Source organism: Fundulus heteroclitus, chromosome 7 (genome assembly GCF_011125445.2).
Source record: "Fundulus heteroclitus isolate FHET01 chromosome 7, MU-UCD_Fhet_4.1, whole genome shotgun sequence".
NCBI classification, from domain to species: domain Eukaryota; kingdom Metazoa; phylum Chordata; class Actinopteri; order Cyprinodontiformes; family Fundulidae; genus Fundulus; species Fundulus heteroclitus.
In genome coordinates this window covers 37112616-37138350 of record NC_046367.1, presented here as the reverse complement: position 1 = coordinate 37138350, position 25735 = coordinate 37112616, and the positions used below count along the sequence as shown (strand labels likewise).

At 39.9% G+C, this 25735-nt stretch overlaps 1 protein-coding gene across 4 annotated transcripts in view; it reads right to left on the bottom strand.

Annotated features, from left to right (window-relative positions):
- The window catches only part of pard3bb (par-3 family cell polarity regulator beta b), a 302455-nt gene that overhangs the window by 99568 nt on the left and 177152 nt on the right, over nucleotides 1-25735 (bottom strand). For all 4 annotated transcript variants that reach the window (XM_036139581.1, XM_036139580.1, XM_036139582.1 and 1 more), the window contains 2 exons: nucleotides 17766-17876; nucleotides 17139-17522 (listed from right to left, as the gene is read on the bottom strand). In XM_036139581.1, coding sequence (XP_035995474.1) covers nucleotides 17139-17522; nucleotides 17766-17876 — 495 coding nt within the window. The remainder of the gene's footprint in view (nucleotides 1-17138; nucleotides 17523-17765; nucleotides 17877-25735) is intronic.

The window sequence follows — 25735 nt, the reverse complement described above, 5'->3', positions numbered from 1 at the left end:
AGAGTGAGAGATAGTCCATCGTTTGCCTGCAAGGATGTGAGATTTTATTAACTATCACTTTCTTCCATGATGACTATCTAGAAGTAAATCTTCATAATTTTAGATTTCAAGTTTTTTTTCTGCAACTTTAGTTTTTCTGTTTCCCTCTCTCTCCTTTTACTAACCTAATCATCTATCTCTACCTTGATAACATTCATCTCTCTATCCCTCCTACTTCATCTTAATCTCTTCATCATCTGCTCATCGCCGTCTCCGCCGTCCTTTCCTCCGTCTCCCTCCCTCGTCTCGCCTTTCATCTCATCTTTTTCTTCCTAATCTCCCGAGCTTGTGCTTGGGCTCTAATTAGCCGACATCTCTGCTAATGAAGTTTGACAACAAAAGACCACCAATGCTGGCAGGTGGGTCAGAGGGGAGGAAATGGAGGGGCGAGAAAAAAAAGGCGGAGAGGGAAGCTTCTTGAAAGAAAGACGCGGCAGTGTATTCGGTGCGAGCCCGTTTATACGGGCTGTCAGGCCTCTGGGTGTCCTTCGCTTCCTCCGCAGGCTAACAGGAAGTGACACATGTTTTTAAAACGCATCTGACAGGATATGACACAACCTCTAATACGGCGCTGTCTACGCACGGGGAGTAATTAGCGCTCTATCGACTGCCATGACATCAATCAGACTAGCTGTCCAAATGTCGTACTCAAGAGAGGCGCCCGCGGTGGCAGAGGAGGGTGGCATCCTGTTGTGATGAAAATCAGTGTCTGTGTGAGTGCGGCAGGGGCTGAATGCTAACTGGCATGACATTATTTGGACGTGCCATCTGTAAGTGCAGGCTACTATATATACACGTGTGTGTGTGTGTGTGTGTGTGTGTGTGTGTGTGTGTGTGTGTGTGTGTGTGTGTGCGCGCGCGACGGGCAGATACAGAGGGAGCGCTACAGGTGGTAAACTCACTGACACATAATCATTTCGGGCAGCCTGTCTGGCCAGACGTTCCCCTTTGGTTTGCCAGTTATGGGTCGGCTTCCTGCAGGTCTCGGCCAATAAGAGACAAATACAGCAGTTCTCAAAAGGTGCACACGCCTGTCAAAAAGCCAGGGTTTGATCAATCATGTAAAAATAAAAATAAAAATGAGACCAAGATTGCAAAACTTGTTCCATACATACGTAACCTGACTGCATGAGCGTGGAGACCCTTAGACTAATAATTTGCTGTATTCAGATTTTTGGAATTCACATTGAGCATCAATTACAGATAAAATTATCAATCTGAATTAAAGTTCTGTTGTTCTAGCTGGACTCTTTTCTGACTTTCCACATTTGCATCATTTAGTTGAGGCCACTTTCGTAAACTTTGACATTACAAAAGCTGGACAGTTGTCAGCATTGATTGAAAAGATGACCCTGAAACTGGTTCTTCTCAACATGAGACAATAATCTGTATCCTGCATGTGTCTGGACTGAGAATTCAAAAGACAGTTTTCAAAGAAAACATCCAGACAAAGCTAAAGTCTTGCAAAAGGATGACTTTGACAGATTAAAATCAACGTTTTGGAATGGTCTTGCCAGAGTTTAGCATTTTATGTGACAGATACTACCATCTAATGTAGAACAGATTACTGGATCAATGTGTGCTTCTGTGCTTTTTTGTCTCTCTTGTTGTGTCTCTGCTCTGTCTTCTGTAACCCCCCGTCGTTCGAGGCAGATGACCGTTCATACTGAGCCCGGTTCTGCTGGAGGTTTTCCTTCCCGTTAATGGGGAGTTTTTCTTCCCACTGTCGCTTCATGCTTGCTCAGTATGAGGGATTGCAGCAAAGCCATGTACGATGCAGACGACTCTCCCTGTGGCTCTACGGTTCCCCAGGAGTGAATGCTGCTTGTCGGGACTTTGATGCAATTTCCTTATATAGGACATTTTTGACCAATCAATAATATGATTGAACTTGACTTTGTAAAGTGCCTTGAGATGACATGTTTCATGATTTGGCGCTATATAAATAAAATTGAATTGAATTGAATAGATAAACCTATAGGGTCACCTAAAGAGGGCTGTGAACCAGAGACGTCCCCACAATCAGACATTTTGAGATATTTTGAGATGTAGAGCGGTCCAATCTTAGCAAGTCAGAAGTGGCATATAGACTCTTATGAGACAAGACTGAAGCTAAAACAAACGTGTGTGTATGTGATCATACTGACAAAGTTTTGAACTGAATAACCATGGTCTAATTTTTTTTTTGTCACAAAAACCTGGTAACTGGACCTGGGCTGTTAAAGGTGGAGACACAACCTATCTGGATATTGTCCCGCTTTTTGAGACCACGGTGTCACGGTACATTTGGGAATTTCTGCCCAATGTGTGTTTGGTGCATAAGAGGTCTTTTTTGAGTGATTTGGGTGAAAGATAGTTAAAGAAAAGCAGAGTTTTCATTAAGGGACTACATAGCCTTTCTATTCCATGCACTTTTACACATTTATTCTGATTATAGATGTAAAAATGTGGAGGGAAAAAAAAAGTCCAGCCTCAGTCTAGTTATCTGATTGGATTCTCTTTTAACCTGGTCATGCAGCGACTGAGCGCCTAATAAGAAGGCAGCTATAATTACATTTAAGGATGTGGAAAGCCCTTCGCCTCTCATCTGAACGTTTCTCCTTGGGTCAAAATGAGCTGTGGATGAAGAGTGAACTGAGGAACGCTTTTTGAACGAGGTGAAATGTCAAGAACTACGAAAGGATACCCAGTCACCTTCTGCTGAAGCTCTCAAGTTTCAGTTCAATTCAACTTGAGAAACTGGCTGAGATTTGAGTCTAACTGTATGTGGTGGAGCTTCTTGTTTCGAGTGTATCACATAACTGGCTGTAGCTGACTGGAACTACTCTGGGTGAGGTTTTTTTTTTTTTTTACATCAGCCAAGCTGGTTCTATGACATGATCTGGAAAAAGAAGCTGTTGGAAAGGACAACCTAATGCTTGAAAGATAGATTATTATTTATTCTGAGTATGGATGTTCAAGGACAAACATTTTTACATTTTGATTGTTTTATGATTGCTCCCAAATGGCCCATTTAATTTGAAAGTCTGCTGCAAACTTAGAGAAATATTTTCACTGTACGATCCTAGAAAAAGGTCAGCCGTAAAGCCATAGATCCCACCCACCCAATCAATGCACTGTAACACATAATGACAGTAAAGATTCTTGATAAGCTTCACTCTGTTGTTATCCCACAGAGCAATAGTGGAGAAATCTGGCAAACACAATCAAGCCACAATTATTGGGACCCCTAAAAGCCCTAAAACATAAATGTAATCCAAGCAATTTTGCAGTTGTATACTTTCATAAGGTGATTAGAGTGCATGGGAACTTTTAATTAGGAATCCACAACATCCTGTATCTTTGATTTATCATCATAGTGCGACACAGAGGTCCATTTTTCATACCTAATGGCCAAAAGGTTGGATGAGGACCAATTTTTTTTATTTTATTTTTTTCCAGCTGCATAAGGAGGATAATAATAGAGGTAAAAAAAACCTGTTTGGGAGGCACGCAGAAAGCATTATATGTATGGGGTTTGCTAAATGTCACTGGGATTTCTAAATGTAAGCATGTGCCATAATCAGATGCGATTTCAGGCAGTAAACAATCCATGTGGTTTAGCTATAAAACAAGGGAATGTGTGTAAAAAGTTATATGATCAAGCATAGTGGGTGATCTTTCATGCTATGAGGATGTTTTATTAAAGGTCTTTTGAGTATTTTTCAGAATGCATGGTATTACGAACTCTATCAAATACCAAAAAACTTTTAATAAAAAATGGTGGCCTCAGTCTGAAGACTAAAAATGGATCATCATCTGGTGGTTGAACACCTAAATGAGCCTATAAATAGGGCCAAATCAACACGGATATTGTTCAAACACAATGTCAGCCTTCTTTCACGGCTATCTCAGGTAGCCATCTGTAGTACAAGAGCAATGAAGAAACCGACACTGTAAGAAAAAGGTTGATCTGAGGGAAAAAACATACATCAGGGACTGCTCAGGTCACTGTGGTGACAACATGATGCAAAGACGCATACTGAGCCATATGCAAGCTACATATGAAAATAGAGCAGAGGCCATAACAGTGGGAACATGTATCTTGACAGTGAAATGTAATCCAAGAGAAAGTCAACCAAACAGAAGTTGAGTTTGTTTAAAGACTGATTACAACAACGACAGGAAATAGAAATATACAATTCATCATTACGCCAGCTAAGTTAACTAACAGCTTGTGGAGAACTACAGCTGGCCCCGGAGACATGGCCCTGATAGCACGCATTCACAAGTACAGCCACAGCCATGCACTTGTTGTCAGTGTTGCTCACTGAGCCTATAGAGAGTAACTCTTAATGAATATTCAGAAAAAAAGTCTTCAATTAAATGTTCAGATTTCTTCCTCCACAACATTAACTTTGACGTAAATACAGTTAACCTCATGGGAAGAGATTTTATAGTCCATCAAAGAGAGGGACTTTGATACTAGTAGCAATATGGCTTCACACTGCTTCTCATAGTGGCTGTGAGATGCCATAGTATGAGATTCATGTACTTTATTTTCATAAGTTGTTGCTAATATTAAGCTGCTGTCTCCTTCTTTGTCTTGGCATCCATGATAGCATCTCTAAAAACTTGTATTTTGTTTAGCTAAATGCTAAGAAATGAAGTGTTCCCGTTAAGGGTGTGTGTTGCTTTTGATGTGCACCCAATTTGTTTAGTGTCTGTACTGAGATGAGGGTGTAACAATGACAGTTCTAGGTGCTTTATAAGGAGATATGCTATTTATGCCATGACATCATCGTCTCATTTTAAACAACAAATCAATGATTGTCTGATGAACTGAATTATTTAGAAAGTAGGCATCTCTGTCATCAGCTGGAGCGCATTAGACCAGCTGGAGTGAAGACATTTTCATCAGCGCAGACAGATCATCTGCATAACATAGCGTGAGACTAAGTAATGTTATTATGGGGCTACAGATTTATGATTTGAGCAGCACTTGCGTAAATTGACGGCTCATACAATGTGCAGTTTACACCCACCGGCCATTTTGAAGGATTTATTAAGTTGCTTGTTAACAAAACTACCAAAACACATGCCAACAACTCAATGAATTTGGGTGTTTAAACATGAAGGAGATGAGTTACTGAAGTCAAACTGAGTATCAGATTAGGGAAAAAAGTAGATATACGTGATTTCAACTGTGGCATGGTTGGCTGTGTCATTATTTCAGAAACTACTGATGTTCTTGAAACTTCCTGCACAATCATTTCTAGGTTTTAAAGATGTGGTGGATATTTGCAGACCGGACAACTCATGTCCATTTGGACGGAAATCTGCCAAAACCTCGTAGCCTCTTTACCATAAAAAGGAGAGTTCTTAAGGGAAAATTGGGCCCAACACAGTACTGTACCTAATCTGGTAGTTGGTGAGTGAATATTGTGTCTCAGAGTTGAGATCATGATGCTATTGAAATTTTTTAGACATATACAAAAAATATATATATATCAGGTATTTGGGTGGTGATCAAATAGAATATTCTACATATCTGTTATTTACTAAAAGTTGCCACCCTTCCTACAGCATAGAAATTCAAGCAGATACACAATTATTTGATGGGGGTATTAGTACACAAAAGGATTATTTGAGTTATTAGTCACCTAGTTACTACGACAGCTCTTTTAAATTATTTAAAGTCTGAGTGTACCTTTTTAGCCAAATAAAAGTGTTCTTTTACGAAGCACAGCGTATGTGCCCATGTGTACTTTTAACATGTGCGTGCTCTATGGAGGGCGGATGTCCTTTGCATGGAATTTATTTTTCATTGAGAACTACTTGTGCAAATACGAGAGGCGGAAATCATAAATGAGAGGAAGAGAGTGCAACAAGGGGGAAGAGAGACCTAGAAAGGATCTATTGAAGGAAGGAGAGCTAGGGGGGAGGAAGGGATGGTGCACACGAGTGCCTCTTGAGAGCTTTTTCTTATTAGCCAGGCTGAATCACACGCTTTGAATCCGGAAAACACACTCTGGCCATTTTCTTGTCTTTCTCCCCATTACCTCCCCCCCCCTGCCTCTACAAAGCAACCTCTTCAGATTCTTCCGTTTTAGTTCTCTTCATATTCACTACTTTCTACTCCCAGCATCTCAGTTCAGTTTATCCTTTACTTTATTCTGTCCTCCCTTCCACTTTTTTCATTTTAATTTGCCTTTTTCGCCCCGGCGATTCATTGACCGCCTACCATCGTCATCCTTTGTACTCGTCCTCACTCCATCCGCCTCTTTCTCCCATCTCATCTGTTGAATCCCCCCAAAACACCCATTTAGCCTCGTTGCTCCCTGAATCCTTCTTGAACGTCTTCCCCCGCACACACAATTTCTTTTCATCAGTTGGTACACTTTGCTTGTTTCTACAATTCTTCACGTCCACTCATTTATCCACTCGTGCAAAACTTTCACCAACAATTTTATATTCAGAGCGTCCTTTATCATTAATTTCTCTGTATCTCAAATGCAATGAATCTAAATTACTTTCTCCAAATATTTCCCCTCAGCTTGTGTTCTGTTCATTATCCGAATTGCATTGTACTCCTCTTGATGCTTTTTAAAATACATCCTTTCTCTTCCTGCTGCTGTTTGCTCTCTTTAGCGTCCTTTTTCTAATAATGCTCTACCCACAGAAACCAAAAACCTTCCATATTCCTTTTGCTCATCTTTAATGTCCAAATACATGTTTTCTGTACATCAAAAGCAGATATTCAAATGATGACACCACTCCTGAAGTTAAATAAAAAATAACTGGTAAGTAGTAAGCATGGGCTTCATATCAAACTGCAATTTTGCTTTGGATAATATTTATACAGGATCAATGTTAAAGGCGACTTTGAGCTGTTTGGAGAATCTGTTTTGAAATATTCTGATTTGTATATAAGGAAATACAAATGTGTAACTATTTTACCCGGAACTACAAGACATTTAAAGCTAATTTCATACATATTAAGACTTTGGCACTCATTTTCTCATTTTAAAGCTAGGAGAGCAAAGAATCTAAAGTTCATACCTGTAAATTTTCTAATTTAGATTTATCAGCTAACATTATCTTGACAAAAACTAGGTATTAATAACCAGAAAATTTAATGAAAAATGTTTTTAAACCAGCATCTAGCTTCGGTCAGCTTGACGTTTCATTAATTTTTGAAGGAAAGTAATCCAACTACCAAAAGATAACATTATCTGGGTAAGAAAAAACTAAAATAAAAAATACATTACATACATGGCAAAGCCCCAGTACTCTAATTGCTAATTACCTGCAAGACTAGAGTAAGTTTGCTTGGACGGACCTACCGGGCATCCCCTAAAATCTCTTTTGCAAATACAGTATGTGTGTCAACAGGTCTGTGTGTGTGTGTGTGTGTGTGTGTGTGTGTGTGTGTGTGTGTGTGTGTGTGTGTGTGTGTGTGTGTGTGTGTGTGTGTGTTAAGGAAAGCTACATTTGTAAAACAGAGATAGGGAAAGCGTATATTTCCCTAAAAGAATGTTTCCGGGTTTTTACTTCACTCAATGAGCCGAGAGGTTTTCTTTTTAATTAAAACGGAGGCAAGGGATTCTCAAATTAGTAGCCAAGCAACACTGAAAGTCCCTTTCTCCCTTCCTTTATGGAGATAACATGACAGCTAATTTGATCTTTTCAGTAAAAATGATAGAATAGGACAACAGCAGATGGTGAATAAGTGGCAACAGCAGCAGAAGAACTTCTCATTGGGAATCTGACAATTATTAGTTGTGTCCAAATTGGGGTGCTGTCCCCTCCGAAGGACCCATTCTACGCCATCCACCTTCGGAGGTCGCCAAGACCTCAAAGGCTGGAAGTAAGCGGTTGTTAAATTGGGCGGTGTGGCCATCACCAGCTGTTCCCGTCCTCACCTCAGCGTAACTTCTGTCGTCTAGCAACCATGACAGCGAGAAGCACAGACGTGTGAAATGATACAAACTGTTGCCCTTTTGTTATTTATTTTCTTTAATCCTTGAGGAACTCCAGCAGTTGCACCGATGTTGCAGGCATGTGTTAAAGATGAGATTTCTTAATTTACTGTACTACTCAGTGATCAATGTGTGCTTTTTTTGTGTCTCTGCTCTGTCTTCTCTAAGCCCCAGTGGGTCGAGGCAGATGAGCGTTCACACTGAGCCTGGTTCTGGTTCTGCTGGAGGTTCTCCTCCCTGTTAAAGGGGAGTTTTCCTCTCCACTGTCGCTTCATGCATGCTTAGTATGAGGGATTGCTGCAAAGCCATCAACTATGCAGACGACTCTCCCTGTGGCTCTACGCTCTTTCAGGAGGAGTGAATGCTGCTTGAAGAGACTTGATGCAATCTGCTGGGTTTCCTTAGAGAGGAAACTTTTGACCAATCTGTCTGGAAGATTTGATTGAATTTGACTTTGTAAAGTGCCTTGAGACGACATGGGTTGTGAATTGGTGCTATATCAATAAAATTTCATTTAATTGGTCACATTAAAGCTAAATAAAATTATCCCGTTTTGAAGCCCTTTAATCTCAGTCAAACTGATTTCCTCTGTTATAAATGATAAATAAACCAAATAAAAAACGTTCGATATCATCTGACTAAATTATATCTTTTTAACTTCCACTCATTGTAAATGATATGCCGGGAATCAGGAGCTCTCTCTGGCTACAGCGAGCCACGACCGCCTGTTTCAAATGTTGGAGCACTTCTGCAATTAAGCGATATGTTGATAAATTGAGCAACAGGGTCTGGACACGATTTATGCTGCACGAGTCCAGAAAAGGACCAGACCCATTACCACGGATGCCCCATACCAGGGCAATGCACTCTTTGACCCATTTCCATCAAATGGAGCTTAAGCGAAAATTCAGACTGAAGAAACTCTATTGCCTACCTCCATCAATCAGAGACTCATCCGCCTCCAACGCAAACCAATCAGCTTTGAACTGCTCCTCCTCGAAGCCAATCAGCATACTGGGTTCATCTTAAAAAGAACTCCACATCCTCGTCTCGGCCTTCTGCTCAGCGAGCAAGCGGTGGCTGCGCGTGTCCGGTTTGGACTCTGTTGACCGGTTTCAACCCGCCTCCATCCCCTTCTCCACCATCGTAGCAGCTCCGCCTGGCTTTCCTACGGTCCTCTTCAACCTCGTCCCTATCAGAGTGTAGTTCCTCCTGGACTCTTATGGAATTCCCTGTCACTCTTTAAAACGGTCCGGCTGAAGACCGCCATGCTGAGCCTGGTTCTGCCAGAGGTTTCTTCCCAAAGGGGAGTTTTTCCTCTCCACAGTCGCTTCATGCTTGCTCTTCATGGACAGTTCATGCAAACCTGTGTTTATCAAGTTGGACATCTAGCTCAAACAGATCATCATATGGACTGAACAAACTTTATTTATCTCCACTCCACCACCTGTTTCAGGCCTGGGGGGAAATATCCCTATTCTCATACGCCTGCTAATGCATATTCAAGTATAATTCAGCGTGAATTTTTTCCTGCCGAGGTCTGAGCGCCAAACTCTTAAAATATTGTATCAATAAAATTCTTCTAATGGCCTTTTCTTTCTGTGTGAGTTTTTCAGATTGAAATAAGCGCTTCAGAAACCTTAAATCAAAAAATTAACAGACGCAAAAACGGCTTCTTTCCAAAAGCTGCGAGGGCTATCGCCCACATTTTGGTGAATTTGTATCCAACATTTTCCATGTATTAAACAGGCCATATTGGTACTGTCTGTGAATGGTAGCATTTGTTACAAGCTTTAATACGTGGTGCTTAAAAGTGATTTTCTATGATGTACCCATAGCCTACTGTTAAAATGATTACCGCTGTCAAAGTATAAGGTTTTAAAAAGTTAAAGTTATAAAACTGAATAAATAATCCATCATAGCGTCAGAATCTGAATAAATGAAAAGTGGGTGTGTTATAAAATCTTCAGACAATAATAGGCAACTGAATTATAAATAGGGTTTGGACATTCTTATACAGATTCATCCCTTCTCTGTTTAACCGCAAATATCAAACTTCAAAATAAATAAACACTATTGTGTCACTACACTGTAAGAAATGGTTTTCTTCTAGGTATAAAACAGAAGTAGGTTGTGATGAAATGGAAATGCTTGGGTACAAAATATGTGTAAGAAGTGGGTAAAAGGGTGAACCGGCAAATTAAACATTTATAGGCATCATCAGATTACAGACAAGTTAAAGCATCACTGAGTGTATCGACTTCAGACTACAGGGCACGTATAAAATGCTGAATCAACACCTTTGCGATACATTCAGAAAAAAACAAACAAACACTACAGGCCGCCAACACCTCCACAACATTCAGTTGCATTGAATTATGAAAGGAAGTAATATTGTGATGCACTAATATTTCCTTCAATTGACAGAACCCATTTATTTCTAATTAAATGCAAAACAAATCGCCCCCACGAGGGCCCGCTTTCATTTCGTGGTTTTTTTCCCCTTTGTTTCTTGTTCGCTGCTTATCCTTTACACATGTGCTACGGTGCCCCACAATCCCGCTCTGCCAAGCTCTCTTCACTTTGGTCTCTCAAGGCTGATTGTTTTCTAATTGGTGGAGTGCCAGAGGTCGTGGTTGTTATGGTAACCCGTGAGGGGTACTTGGACGGGTTGGCTGGTGGTGGGTGGGTGGGTGACGGTGGGAGGGGCGGCTGCTCTCATCCAAGGCTTAGCGGGTCACTTCAGAAAATAAGACTGGATAAGTGTTTGTACATTTTCTCCTGCTGGAAGCTGATTTCCATATTATAAAGACATTTTAATCGGTCTATGTTTCTGTTAAAAGATGTTTGAGGTTTTAAAACTAATGTTGGCACTAGGCTGAGGGTGGGTTTACTTATGCCTTTAAGTTTGAGAGCGGAGCAACAGGTTATGGACTTTACCAGAGAGAGAGGCACGTTTTATTCATTTTCACCTCACTAGAGGTTGTCAAACTTTTTTTTTTTTAAAACCAACCGAAAAGCTGAAGCATCGTTTTATTTTACGTTATGCGTTTAGCTGATGGGTTATTATAAGGACACTTTCCACACACACAAAAAAAAAAAAAAACTGAACACATGGGAAATAGGAAGAAGAAGGTTACTGGCAGAAATACAGAGAACGAATGATTAGAAGGGAATGAATAATGGATGTATGAATATATAAACTCTGCATGAACTTTAGGGAAATTGCATTTTCTATGCGTGTATCAGTCGAGGCACACACTTTAAACCGCGCCATCCAAATAGTGCGGCCATTGAGAATGACAATGCAAACTAAGTTGATGGGAAGTTCCCATTATATAAGAGGGATAAAACAGTGTTCCTTCAAGCTCTCCGTCCATTTTGTCAGCCCATTTTAAAGTAAACATAGAATAATTCATCATGCATTTGTAGCAGATATTTCTGAAGAGGGCAGGCTTTTGAATTGAGGGCTGCCCGATATATTGCAAATGTACCGTCATCACAATGTCCATGTTGCACATAACTGCTGGGACTGCAATAAACATTATCTATTGATATAAATCCCAAGCATTCATACTCTCTATGCCATGGATATAGTTTTTCAGTGCTGGTTTGTGGTAGGAGATTCTGGTTAACAATTGCTACTGAAAAAACAGCAGTTGTAGAAAGTTAGTGAGTTTTTTTAAGTCATGCCTTTGGGATATAAAAACATTTTTTTTGCCCCGCAATAAATATCTGACAATTTTTTCAAGCCCCAACCATTGTGAAAATACTACAACAAGATGTGTATATTACCTGGTATAAAACAAAACAAAATACACCAATACATATTTGAACAGATGCACATGGCCATATAAATGCTTAACAGACTAAAGAACAAGAGTTTATCCAGGTTAATTGATCATTTCAAAGCAGCTTTACGCTGTGTATCACATTCTGTCATAATTCACAGGTCTTAGTGCTCTGAGTGTTTCTGGGTTGTTAATTATTGTTAGAAGGTCTTATTGTCGTTCTTTCTATATTCCCTGTTCATTTTGGTTTTAGTATTGGTCTTCCCCCCCCCCCCTTGGTTTGCGGTTGCTGTTGTGTTTTGGTTTAGCTTCCCCTGTGTTTTCTCTGTTAATTAGTCGTCTTCCCTCTGCTTCCTGCTCTGCAATCTTCCCCAGCTGTTCAGCATTCCTCTGATTAGACTCACTCGGTTTCAATGACACTCTCCACTCCCCCTCAGTATTTAAGCTCCCCGGGTACCATTGTTCCTTCCTGGGTTTTTCCATTTTATTCTCTCCAATTTGATGACCTGTTCCTTTCATGCCATAAAATAAGTTCCTCTGCTTTCATTGGTCATTATTAAATCCTTTTTTACTCAACGTCGCTTATGGTCGGCCTGCATTTGGGTCCTTTACAACTTTAACATGTAAGAACGATTTGGTAACAGCTTCATTTCTAATGTGGTTTATGTCAAACATGTATTTTTTTTCCCAGAACTGTCAAGCATGATGGATTATTTCAGACACTAAATATCTGTCTTGGTGATGTCAATTTTATTTAAATTCAGCAAAAATGTAAATTTTACTCTTTACCACTTATAGTATCCCTCAAAGTGTCTCGTAGGAGATGAAGGCAACACCTTCCTAACATGAATATAAAATGCTATTTTCTCTTAAACAAATATACAAGGTGCTTTTTATTTACTAGACTGTTTTATGTCATTAAACCAGTGCCAAGACAGTACTCTACAATCTTTGTTCTAAATTAGATTCCTTCAGAGTTTGAATGCCTAAAACGGATAAACAACAATCCATTGCTATTGGCTGTAAACATGGTCACAAACCTTCCCACTTAGCCAAGTACACAGGTTCTCCAACTTGCAACCACGGTGAGAACAAACACGGTGAGTTTCAACTCCAGAGGGAAAACGAATGCAGTATAACACAAAAGAAAATGCTCAGCCATTTAGTTATTTTACAGGGAGTTAGTGGGGTTAACTGGTTTTCTATGTATACAACGTTTTATTATTAGTGTTTTTTTTATGTTATTCTAAGTACTTGATTTTTTTGCCACCCTAAACACCAGGTACCATTTATCTTATTAGTCTCCTCATTAGCAGGACAACCGATGACTTGTCCACATACAACTGATGGATTTGTAATCTGCCACTGCTCACAAATCTTCTTTTCTGAGCATGCAGGTGTGCAGTTTAGTGCACATGTCTAAGCAGCCATGCTTCACTGCCTTGCTAATATTCTGATGGGGGGAAGGGGGGGCGGCGGTGGTCCATAGCGATCCCGTTTATCTCTGCATCCCACATGTCTCCAGTGGCTCTGACCTACGTTAATGCACACATACAGACACTGCTGCTGACACACCACCTTCCCTTACCAGCCACATCGATTGCTGTCAGCCAATACCTGCACTTCCTTTAGTCTGCATCATCAGGTTTCAGGAAGTGATGATAAATGAACAGCAATTTCTGCCCAGACTGCCCGTCATGGTTAAACGAGTAAAATCAAGACATCCTCTGACTTTGGCTACTTCTTTTAAGGAACTGAGGAAGTCTTGGAATATAATCGGTGACTATGTTAAACCAAGGAAGGAACTAAGCGACAAAAAAATCAGGAAAAACTTGAGGAAAAGTTCAATCTGAATGTGATTTATCTCTGTAGCTGACAAAATCTACCGAGCTTCATAGCAGATTTGTTAGAACAAGCAAATAAAAACACGGTGCCTTCATAAGAAAGCATTTCAAGCTTTCTGGGATTAACATATTTAACTGCACATGTCAGCATGCAAACCAGAGCAAGCTGAGTACATTTACATAATCCAAATTGCATGTAGGGATACCAGGAATAATGGGGCAAGAGTTTAAAACCCAGAGTTACAGCTAAAGGTGTAGACCTTCACAGAAACATCGAGCATTTTACTCATCCACATGTAACTTAAATTGAGATTATTTCATTCAAAGCACTCATTATCTGCTAAACCGTGTTAAAATTCACAATCTTTACCGTCTGAAAAATAAAACACATGAGCTGTGTGACTATGAGACATATTTATTATGAATCTTGGAAAAATCTGCTTTAGAGGTCAAGGCCAAGGCTTTGAAATATATACGATTTTGCATGAAGAAAACAATACAATAAAAGCTCCATAGAGGCTGGAGCTGTCCATCACCGCGGTTGGCATCCTCACTTTTCTGACAGGTACACAAGGTGAGCAGACGAGTGTGTGTGAGCTGGAGTATATGTGCTGGGAGTTCTGTTCCCGAGCTACACAGCTATGACTGACACGATAAAAGGTAAAGAAGCAGGAGAATCACACTGGAGCTTCAAGCAAACGGTTCACTCCTCTTCTTCTGTCCGTCTATTATTGTCGTTTTTAAAAAAGTGTTGTCGCGTAAAAAGCTAAAAGCAGCCGACGGCAGGTAGCTGAGATTTAGACAGCAGAGGGGGGAAAGAGAGAAACATGTTAGCAAGACGGTGTTACACTGAGGGGGGAAAACAACCCTGGGTTTAAAGCAGAGGTGTGTGGCGCTGATTCATTTTGCTCCTCTGCCATTTTGTTTTTTTATGGTAATTTCTGTCGAACCCTTTTACCAACGAGTCCAGTCTGTCATGAGATGAATTTAGCTAAAGCCTGAAATGTGACGTAACCACCAGCATGACTCTGCTCACTCCCCATGATTCGGTTGCTCCCCTCCACTCCCGTTCCCGCGTATCCCCGCCCACTTTGATGGAGTTTTTTTTTTTTATTCTGGGCGCAGAAATATGCTTTCATATGGGGGTGAATTACAGTTTTCTTATGTTTGAAATTGGTTCAACCTTTTCAATTTAAAGTTCACCTTAAGCCTAACCTTCTGTGTTGCTAAAAACACATTTTAAAATCAACATCAATCCAAATTTCTATTTTAATAGAGATTTTAGCGTCCACATTTACCTCAAGACTTAAAGTGTTGATGCACCCTAGACAAAAGACAGGTTTTTTTGAGGAATTATTTAAATTATTAGGACAATTATTTAAATGTATAAGACAAGTGAGCCTAGGGCTTAAAGTAGGGCAGCAAGATATTAGGAAAAGCGTGCAATCGCAACAAAATACTTACATATTGTGGTGCCAATATTTAACTGTAACAGTGCAATAGTAACACTGGTTGCTATTAACAAACATTTTCCTTTTTCTTCTCCATCATCATGATGTCTCCACCAATATCTATCAGCATCAGCAAATCACATACCACAAAATTATACGTCCCCCGAAAAGAGTAGTGCAGCGAAGGTCAATAAAGCAGGTCAAATAAATAAGTGGAAAGCAGAGCTTGAATGCAACCACTGCAATATGGTGCCCAAACAGCCCTTTGCAACTTTGTTGTTGCACATATTGGATATGATGAAGATCTGGTATATGTTTTAATCCCTAATGTAAAGTTTTTCAGCGTTTATATGTGGAAATGTAAACTCAGCGTGCATAAGATGTGTCCCTTCAATGCAGGCAATAGTTTAAGATTTTAGGTTTTAGATATTCTCCTCTAGTGAAAATAAATTAATCTTCATTAATTTACAATTGGATTAGTAAAGTTTAGTTAGAAAATGTAAGCTCTAATAGAGCTAATCCTGAATTTCCCCAATAAAGTGAGTCCTACTCTAATTGCCAGCAAAAAAGTATTTTATTTATTTTATTCTATAATGTAAACACTACTAATAAAATGCAACAAAGGTCTCTCATTGTTATTAATATTATTATTTCATAATGACGTCTACACTCACCGGCCACTTTATTAGGTACAACTGCTCGTTAACACTTAATTTCTAAGCAGCCAATCACATGGCGGCAACTCAGTGCATTTAGGCATGTAGACATGGTCAAGAGAATCTCCTGCAGTTCAAACCGAGCATCAGTATGGGGAAGAAAGGTGATTTGAGTGACTTTGAACGTGGCATGATTGTTGGTGCCAGAAGGGCTGGTCTGAGTATTTCAGAAACTGCTAATCTACTGGGATTTTCACGAACAACCATCTCTAGGGTTTACAGAGAATGGTCCGAAAAAGAAAAAACATCCAGTGAGCGGCAGTTCTGTGGGCGGAAATGCCTTGTTGATGCCAGAGGTCAGAGGAGAATGGCCAGACTGGTTCGAGCTGATAGAAGGGCAACAGTGACTCAAATAACCACCCGTTACAACCAAGGTGGGCAGAAGAGCATCTCTGAACACACAGTACGTCGAACTTTGAGGCAGATGGGTTACAGCAGCAGAAGACCACATCGGGTGCCACTCCTTTCAGCTAAGAACAGGAAACTGAGGCTACAATTTGCACAAGCTCATCGAAATTGGACAATAGAAGATTGTAAAAACGTTGCCTGGTCTGATGAGTCTCAATTTCTGCTGCGACAGTCGGATGGTAGGGTCAGAATTTGGCGTCTACAACATGAAAGCATGGATCCATCCTGCCTTGTATCAACGGTTCAGGCTGGTGGTGGTGGTGTCATGGTGTGGGGAATATTTTCTTGGCACTCTTTGGGCCCCTTGGTACCAATTGAGCATCGTTGCAACGCCACAGCCTACCTGAGTATTGTTGCTGACCATGTCCATCCCTCTATGACAACAATGTACCCAACCCATGATGGCTACTTTCAGCAGGATAATGCGCCATGTCATAAAGCTGGAATCATCTCAGACTGGTTTCTTGAACATGACAATGAGTTCGCTGTACTCAAATGGCCTCCACAGTCACCACATCTCAATCCAATAGAGCATCTTTGGGATGTGGTGGAACGGGAGATTCGCATCATGGATGTGCAGCCGACAAATCTGCGGCAACTGTGTGATGCCATCATGTCAATATGGACCAAACTCCCTGAGGAATGCTTCCAGCACCTTGTTGAATCTATGCCACGAAGAATTGAGGCAGTTCTGAAGGCAAAAGGGGGTCCAACCCGTTACTAGCATGGGGTACCTAATAAAGTGGCCGGTGAGTGTATTTTTCAATGACCAATTGGATTTTTTTGTGTTTTTGTGTGCATGATTATAATTAAAGTTATGTGTCTGTGCGTAAAAAATTAAATACCATCTATTAGAAAAACAACAACTGTTTGACCTGCAACAAAAATGCTCTCCAGACTTTTTGCAGATAAAGCCGCCGGGCCCTACCTGTCGTTTGGAGGAGCTGGGGAAGGAGTAAGCGGAGATGTGGCTCCAGAACCTCTAGGTTTGTTAACTTTGGCGTACAGCCTGTCGAGCGGGTCATCATCGGGGGGAACTCCAGCTTCGTTAACATGCTTCCCGTGGCCTGGGAAGCTGGGAGGGCCCTGTGGTGAAGGTGTGCGGGCATGGGCGTGCTGAACTGCAGCGTAGAGCGGTGACTGAGGCAGCGGCGGTGGCCCTGAACCCGTCTCTCGGTCCCTGAAGGACTGTATTCTGGCATAGTTTGGGTCTGCGTCGTCATCCTCGAAGTGCGGATATGCCGCCCCTCCACCCCCGCCCTGCTGCTCTCTGGACAGTTGTTCCCGCAGCTCAGGATGCCCTGCTTCAATCCTTGAAGACAAACAGAGGAGCAGTTACTTCCTGTTACAGAACAGCAGGAATAACTCCAGTAAGATACCAATAATTCAGGAACAAGAGCTGCCACACAGAAAAATCTTCAATCAAAAGGTGCAAAAGCACATAAAGTATTTAGCAAGGAAGCGGTTAGAAACCATGCAATCAAAGATGTCTTCAGCAACACACCTGATTAGCAAAGCTGGCTTGCTAATCAGGTTTTTTGAGAAAGCTCCTCACCTCTCTCTCTCTTCTTTCATCCTCTCCAGCTCCAGGTCACTCAGGATGTCTGATTTCTGTCGCTGCAGAGCGGCCTTCGCCTCCTTTTTCTCCTCCTTTCTCTTTCCAAACCTTGGCATAAAGACAATTCAATTCAATTTTATTTATATAGCGCCAATTCATGAAACATGTCATCTCAAGGCACTTTACAAAGTCAAGTTCAATCAAAGACAAAGTTACATTAATAAACATGAGAAACACGAGAAAACAAAAGTAGAATATGAACTTGTTACAAAAATTAACAGCAGCAAATTAATTAGCAGCAATTAAGAGACTGAACGGCAAAAGCCATAAGCTAGAAAAGGCAGTGCGATAAAAGGCATCAAAATTCAAGAAAGTTTAGGCCCTAAAGTTTTGATATACTTTTTCTTCTGCCACAGTGTTGCGCCAGAATATCCCTATATTTAGCATCATCTATCTTTTCCTTGACTTGCACCAGTTTTCCAGTCGCTGGTGCTGAAAAACATCCCCACAGCATGATGCTGCCACCACCGTGTTTCTCTTTGGTGACGGTCTTCTAGGGGTGATGGAATGTGTTGAGTTTGCACCAAGCATAGCATCACCTTTTCCTCGGTGACAAAAAAGTTACATTTTAGTTTCATCTGACCAGAGCACCTTCTTTGATACATTTGGGGAGTCGCCCAGGTGCCTTTTAGCAAACTTAAAACATGCCTTCTTATTTTTAATAAGTAATGACTTTCTTCAGGCCGTTCGTCCATAAAGCCCAGGTCTATGGAGCGTATGACTTATTGTGGTCCTACGGACAAATCCTCACTTCTGTGGAGCTCTGCAGCTCCTTCAGTGTTACCTTTAGTCTCTGTGCTGTCTCCATGTGCTTCCAATTTAAGATGATGGATATTATGGTGCTCCGGTGGAAAATCAAAATTTTTTATATTTTTTTCTACACCCCCCCCCCAGCCCCGACTTGTTGTTCTCAACAACTTTGTCCCTGACTTGTTCTGAGAGTAAAATGTTTCATCATTCCACTTCACAAATTTAAAGACTATTTTGTGCAGATTTATCACATTAAATAATATTAAAAGCATCTAAGCTACAGTTTAGAACGGAACAAAATAGGCAAAAAAGTAAAGGCAAGCACATTTTGTCCTTAAAAGTTTAATACTCATAAAACTACTTGTCAGTGAATATCTCAACACATTTTTTTTTCCAAACAACTTGCTTCCAAGCTAAGGCTGCAGGATCTCAAACTACCTTGCTTTATGTTGTTGTTGAATATCAAGTGACTTTGCTAATGTATCAAAAATGACATTATAGCAACTTTAAGTAATGACATTTCTGTTACTATATGCATGCTCAGTATGAGGGATTGCTGCAAAACCATCAACAATGCAGACGACTGTCCACTGTGGCTCTACGCTCTTTCAGGAAGAGTGAATGCTGCTTAGAGAGACTTGATGCAACCTGCTGGGTTTCCTTAGAGAGGAAACATTTTGACCAATTTGTATAGCCTTGAGAAATTCTGTACTAGTATATAAGCTGTGTTAGAATGACAATTTTACAATTGTCATTCTGCAACTCTTTACTCCATTTACTCTGCTATTGTCTCAATAATGTTACTTTTAAAACAAACTATGTAAAGACAGCTGGTCCCAAGGACGATTCTTTGACAGTTAAAGTATAATTCACTATCATTTCAGTCTTGCTAAACAGTTATTTTAATGTTATGATAAAAAGACTGCACATTTTAACACTTTAGTTGCCAAGTCTGCCATTCCTGTTTATGTTTTAAAGTTTTCTAATTTCTAACCTAGAAGTCTTAAAAACGTGGGCCTTGGTGAGGAAATGTGTTGCTCTAACCTCACGGATATCTCTCCATTTTGTAATTCAAAAGTTCAAATGTACGACATGCATTAATACTCCGCCTAAATGTAGCTTAAACAAGCAGGAGCTTATTAAACTTTAGAGCACAGCTACGCAGCGGGTGCGACATGGTGAATTGAGCCAGTCAGACCTGCTAAATAGTTAATATGTCCAACACGCCAACTGTGACCTTATAACACAGCTAATGTTTTATTTATCAAGTGAATTTATTGATGAATTATCCTTCTGTCTACATTTCTGCTATGTAATACTGTGGACATTTTTGAAGTATCACTGCCCCAGCCCTATGTATTATTTAAAAGCAAATCCGGTGCTACATTGCACTGGGACTGGCTTGTTGTTTTCGATTTAATAAAAACAAAAGTGCACTTTGAACACTGGGGTAATAGGTTTCTTTGAAATGCCTAATGTGGACTGGGGGGTAAAGCCTATTTACCACCCACGGAGGAGTGGCTCGATGGGCAATGAAGGGCTCCAATCATCTGTGTGTATTAACAGCATGTGTGTGTATTTGCCACACAGGGGACAAGCCTCACTTTAATTACAGCTACCTACAGAGGCTTACCCTTTCTTTCAAATCTCCCCTCCCTGCACTCTCCCCCTCCTTTCACCACGATTCCTTTTCACCCCTTCTTTATAGCAAAACTGTTTCTTTTCTTTCACTTCCTTCGCTTCAGACTCTTTCTTTCTATACATTAACTCACTTTCACCACATCTTCCCACTCTTTATCAGGTTTTCCTCTCTTACGCTTTATCCCGACCTTCTCTGGAGCTGCGGTACCCATCCATGCTGAAGATCTGTACCTGCCTACGCTGCAAAAGTATCAATACCATAGTGCAATATTCCAGCTCTCAAGCAGCTAAACGCGTCACTGCAGGTTGGGATTCAAAGCACTCAGGCTGCTGCAGAAGCCAGAATGCCACCAGTTTAGTTACATTATGCAACAACCTTTGGGGATTAGGTTTTACAGCTTGGTGCACCAGTGCAATTTGGAAGAAAAAAAAAGAGTTAGAATGTTACTTTTCCTTTCTTATCCAGTTAGTAAGAAGCTCATTCTAGGACCTTTAACCTAGCAGTGAGTAGCATAAAAACACATTAAAACACATTCAGAACTGTTTAAGAGTCCCAAATCTGCTCCGGGTCAATTTGCCCTAATTTTGCCAGCTGTACGACTATTTTCTACCAATGTGTTTCAGTTCCATCTAAATCAACTTAAACAGATACAAGATCATTTTCCATGATAGGCACAGACATTGCCTATCATGGAAACTGGTATATTTTTTGAAATTGTAAAGTAAAAAAATTGTAGGGAAAAAAAAATTGCCCAAATTTAGCAGAAAAAAAAAAACTCAAGACAGTTTAAATACAGACATTTATGACAAAAAATACTGTAGCCGTGTTCTCCGGAGTGACAAATCAGGCTTCTTTGTTAGGCATTTGAATGGATGAGTCTGGGTATCGCAGTGAGTTGTAAAGTTTGGTGCAAAGCGTCTAAAGTCGCGGGGATGCTTTACAGGATTTTTGGCTCAGCTGTTTAGTTCTAGTGAAAAGATCTCTGATCACCTTCCAAGAAGAACTGACACTGTTATAGCAACAAAAGCTGAGTCGACATCAAATTAAACTCCATGGATTCTTGAATTTATTAATAGATTCAGGATAAATATGGTTCAATTAACCCACATTCGGTTGAGACTGATGGCTCTTATCTTGATCCTGGTACTGCTGTGGGTTTCTTTCTGTTGAAAGGTAGTGGCTTCGTTGCAACATGTTTGCTAAGGATTGCTGCAAAATCAGCAACTCAATTCAACCGGCTGAGTTGTTATTAATTGAATTTGATTGTATAGAACTAGGGCTGGGCTGCATGACCTAAAATTCACATCACAAATCCCTTCATGGTAACGGTAAATATTACGGTATACATTTAAGGTTGAAAATGTTCATAAAAAGCAAAAATAATGTAATTTTTTAGAGAATTTATTTTGCAGAAAACAGTAGTCATAATGAAACCAAACACTTTATGCTGCATTAGGGCTGGACAATATAGAAATAAAAGCATATCCATAAAACATAAATCATATTGATTGATAGTGATAATTATCAACAAATTCAAAATACATATATTTTGAGTGCAGACCTGGTCATTTTATGCTGCTGCTTATCGACCTATTTTTAGATACAGAACATGCAAACACTGAATTCAAACTCAACCCTTTATTCAAACAACTTTTCACCAAAATTGCAAGTTTTAAAAAAAGAGAAAAAAAACTCTCTGAACTCTTTGAAGGGGGCGGAGCTTAGTGACAGAGCATTACTGGGTCTGCATTTGTGATTGGTTGGGAGGATGTAATGACTGTAATATTAACCTACAGGCTAGAATGCAAAAGGAAGGTAAACTGACCCTTTTTTTGTATCGATCGATCTATATTGTTAGTGAATTATCATGCAGCCCTATGCTCCATATTAATATTATTAGAATAATTAATCTTTAAATATTACTAAAAGCAGGTATAGGAAAAGAAATTGTCCTGTAAGTCATATACACATTTTAACCATCTCTTAGGCCAAATTCATGTCCTTTCTACCATCTATCACATATACCGCGCAGCCCTACATAGAATAATAATTTGAATTGACGTGGGCAGGTTGAAGCTAAAGGATCTAAATCAGAACATATGACTTGACTGTATTGCAACAAACTGAACTGATTTGGATTTAATTTGGACTAAAGTAGATTATACACAAATGTCCTGTGGACTGGTTTGAGATCTCGTTTGTGGTGAATTGGTTCCATATAAAAGAACTGACATGAACTGAGCGTGACTGAAAACAATACATTCATATTACTGATGAGAGACAACAAGGCAGATACCAAAGCTATCACCTGGGCTACAGAAAGCCAGATAATGACTCTTCACTGCAGTCACATGCAGCCTGTTCAAATGAACAACCAGTTTCTGCTGAGGCTGCAGATGCTACAGCCAGAATTTGGCATTAAAAGCATGAATCTACAAAACCTTTTCTGTCTTATGTCAACAATTCAGGGTAGTGGTTGTTGCGGTAATTCGATGTACAGAGTGCTTTCTTGGCAAGGTAGAAGCCCCTCATTGCTGATCAATCATCATTCGAATGCCACCTTCTATCTGATCACTGTTGCTGACCATGGCTATCCTCTTATGGTGACCATTTAAGATATTATTGTGTGTATAGAAAATAAAACGTGTCATAGAAGCTCAGCTTGAAAGAATAGTCTTCGTGTGACAGTTTGTTTGGGGAGTATAGTTCTTTGGTGTTCCAAAAATAAAAATAAAAAACTTTCTGTTTTTCCAAGTCTTACCACCTGCAGCATTTATTGTCTTTGTCTAAAGATCACGCAGTAAACAGGGTTTCAGGGTGTTAAAATGTCATGCATCTTGAATTATATTACTTTTATTTTAAGCCTTAAAATGTCTTTAAGACCATTTACTGAGCTCTTAAATTTGTATTTTTATGGAGTTCCTTCCCTCATAAACTTATTGTTGCTGTTTTTAAGAAATGCAGTGGCAGCGTTTGTGGATGAGGTATTTGTCCTGCTAGAAAAAAAAACTACAAACTCCATAACGCAGGGGAGCAATAAGACGTGTCGAATACAATTTCTCCTGGATGTTCAGCCTTCCCCACAAAACTGTGAAACCCTAATCAGCTCAGGACTCTCGCTGGGCAAATCCAAAACCTTCCCAATAGTTCCAGTCGGATGAAACAGGTTGGTAAAATAAAAAATAAAAATTACTTTATAGTTGGTTATCTTGTTCAGAAACACTTAATTATACTGCGTAAAATGGTCCATTTTACCCAGTCTTCCTGTCCTGAATGTGGTCAATACATTATGTATTCAGAAAAAGGAGGTTAAACAAGGTTTTTCTGTGGGAGCTGTAGGCCTTTAAAAACTATAACCAATCCCTGCCCCTCGGTCTGTAGGACAGGGATTTGACAGAGTTTGATTCCTGCTTTCATTCCCCTCTGGCCCTAAAGGTCTGGGGGTATCACCTCATCTATTGGTTGTCCCACATGCCAATCATTATGACGCGCTCACATAACACCAGTGTGCGTGCTCGTCCCTTCATAGTTTCTTCTTGCTGGCTGCGCATGCACACCTCTAGTGTTTATGCATCTAGTTAGCTTAGCGGCTAGGTTAGCGGTTAGCTTAGCGGTTAGCCATTCATTGTAGCTCTGCTGCTTTCGCCGTATACTTTGAACATGGTTGAGAGTTGCAAGAAGCGAAGCACTTTAGGAAAGTTTAGGAAAAGAAGAGGAAGGCCTGAGTAGAAAGACATAAGATCCGAGTGGATTTAGGAGATTTTTAAGACATGATCCCCCGAAGAGAGGAAGAGCAGGTAAGACTGTGTTATGCATGTGTTATGTAACTCTCTTAAACTATTAAGTAAATTAGATATAAGTCAAGAAATAATAAGCTAAGTTTCAAAAGTCTTGTATGTTAAGACTCACATTAGTGAAAACCTTGGAAAATAGGTGCGTACGATAAATTTGTGCCCTTCTTTATTTAGGATATGTAAAGCAGATTTTGCAAACTAACAGCTTTGAAGGAGAATGAAGATACCATACATATAGCGTGGTCTCTCTTCTCCTATATATTTAGTCTGGAGTTGTTCCAGGCTGTAAGAGGACGTTTTCAGGTCCAAATTAGGCTTTAGCAAGTACACATTAGCTCATTGTGTAATGCCACTAGCAGCAAGCATTTTGTTATATTTGCATTGTTAAAAATGGGAGGGCCGCCATCTTGTTTTACAAGTACGTTTCACAGCTTGTATTTAGTTGCACTTTGAATTCAGGTCAACTACCAGATGAAATGCTTGACATAAAAGCAAGTTCTTAAAAATACTTCTTTTTATTCTTTTGTGAAACAAGAGGAACGAAAAAAATTAATTAATTGGATTTGACATAATAAAAGCAAAGATTTAATTTTTTAAACCATATCTCCCACCCCTTCTAAGACCAGAACTGTTGGTATGAGGAAAACAACCTAATTGGAGTGAAATTTGCTTTCTTTAAAACGTGTCAATCTTGCCTGCCACAGTGCTAACCTGCAGGATTAATGTATAATTCCCATCATCTTTGAATCTTTTCTGTTAGAGCAGCCAGACAGCAGCTCCGTTTTAACATTCTTTCTTTTCAAACGTCTTTTGTCCAACAAGAACTATTATTTAAATCACATCCCATTAGCCAGACGTAACCACTGCACATATGCACGTAAGAGAAGTGACTCAGAACAGAACAAATCATTTTCAAGTTCTTTTATACCTCTCATTTTAAATGACCGATTAAATGTAAGGGCAGAAAGGAGCAGACGCGGTCGCACGGAAGTGAGCAGGACTTATAAAAAAAATGACTAATAAACAGCCACAGCTAACACAACAGGACCGACCAGAACAAATTTACACGTGAGAACACCGCGGGCCGAACATCATCTCCCAAGGAATATCAGAGTAAGATTAACAGATGATTAGCAGCCAGTTAGGAGGAATTTATTACCTCTTGTCCTGTCATTAGTGGGAACACAGCAGTGACTAATGAATACTAATAAGCTAAAACCACAATCTGTAAGGAAGGCTTTTTATTAGGGGAGAAACACGTAACTAAGCTACTTAAAGGCTCTAACTGCATAAGAAATGAGGGATGACGAAGAAACAACGTCCAAAAGTAAGATTTTTCCTAACTATTTATTAAACTCAGGAAATAATAAAAAATATATAGTTTATTATTAATAGTGCTATCAATAATGTCCCATTAACTTTAAATTCTATCACCTTTGTTCTTTTCCTTTTGTAAAGGGTCTTAAGATGAAAAAAAAACCATAATATTCACAAATACATTTGTCATGGTACCCTGCAATCTAAACTTCAGCAGCTGCAGGTGTCACTGACTTAACCATAAACCTAACTCTAGCCTACTCATGGCAGGACTAAGTATATCTCAATAAGCGGTAAAATAAACAGCTACTTTAAACAGTAAGTTCTTGTGTAATTAATTTGCAAAAAAAAAAATCACATGCAAATAAGACATGAATAACTAGTACTCAGAGGGCTGCCAAATG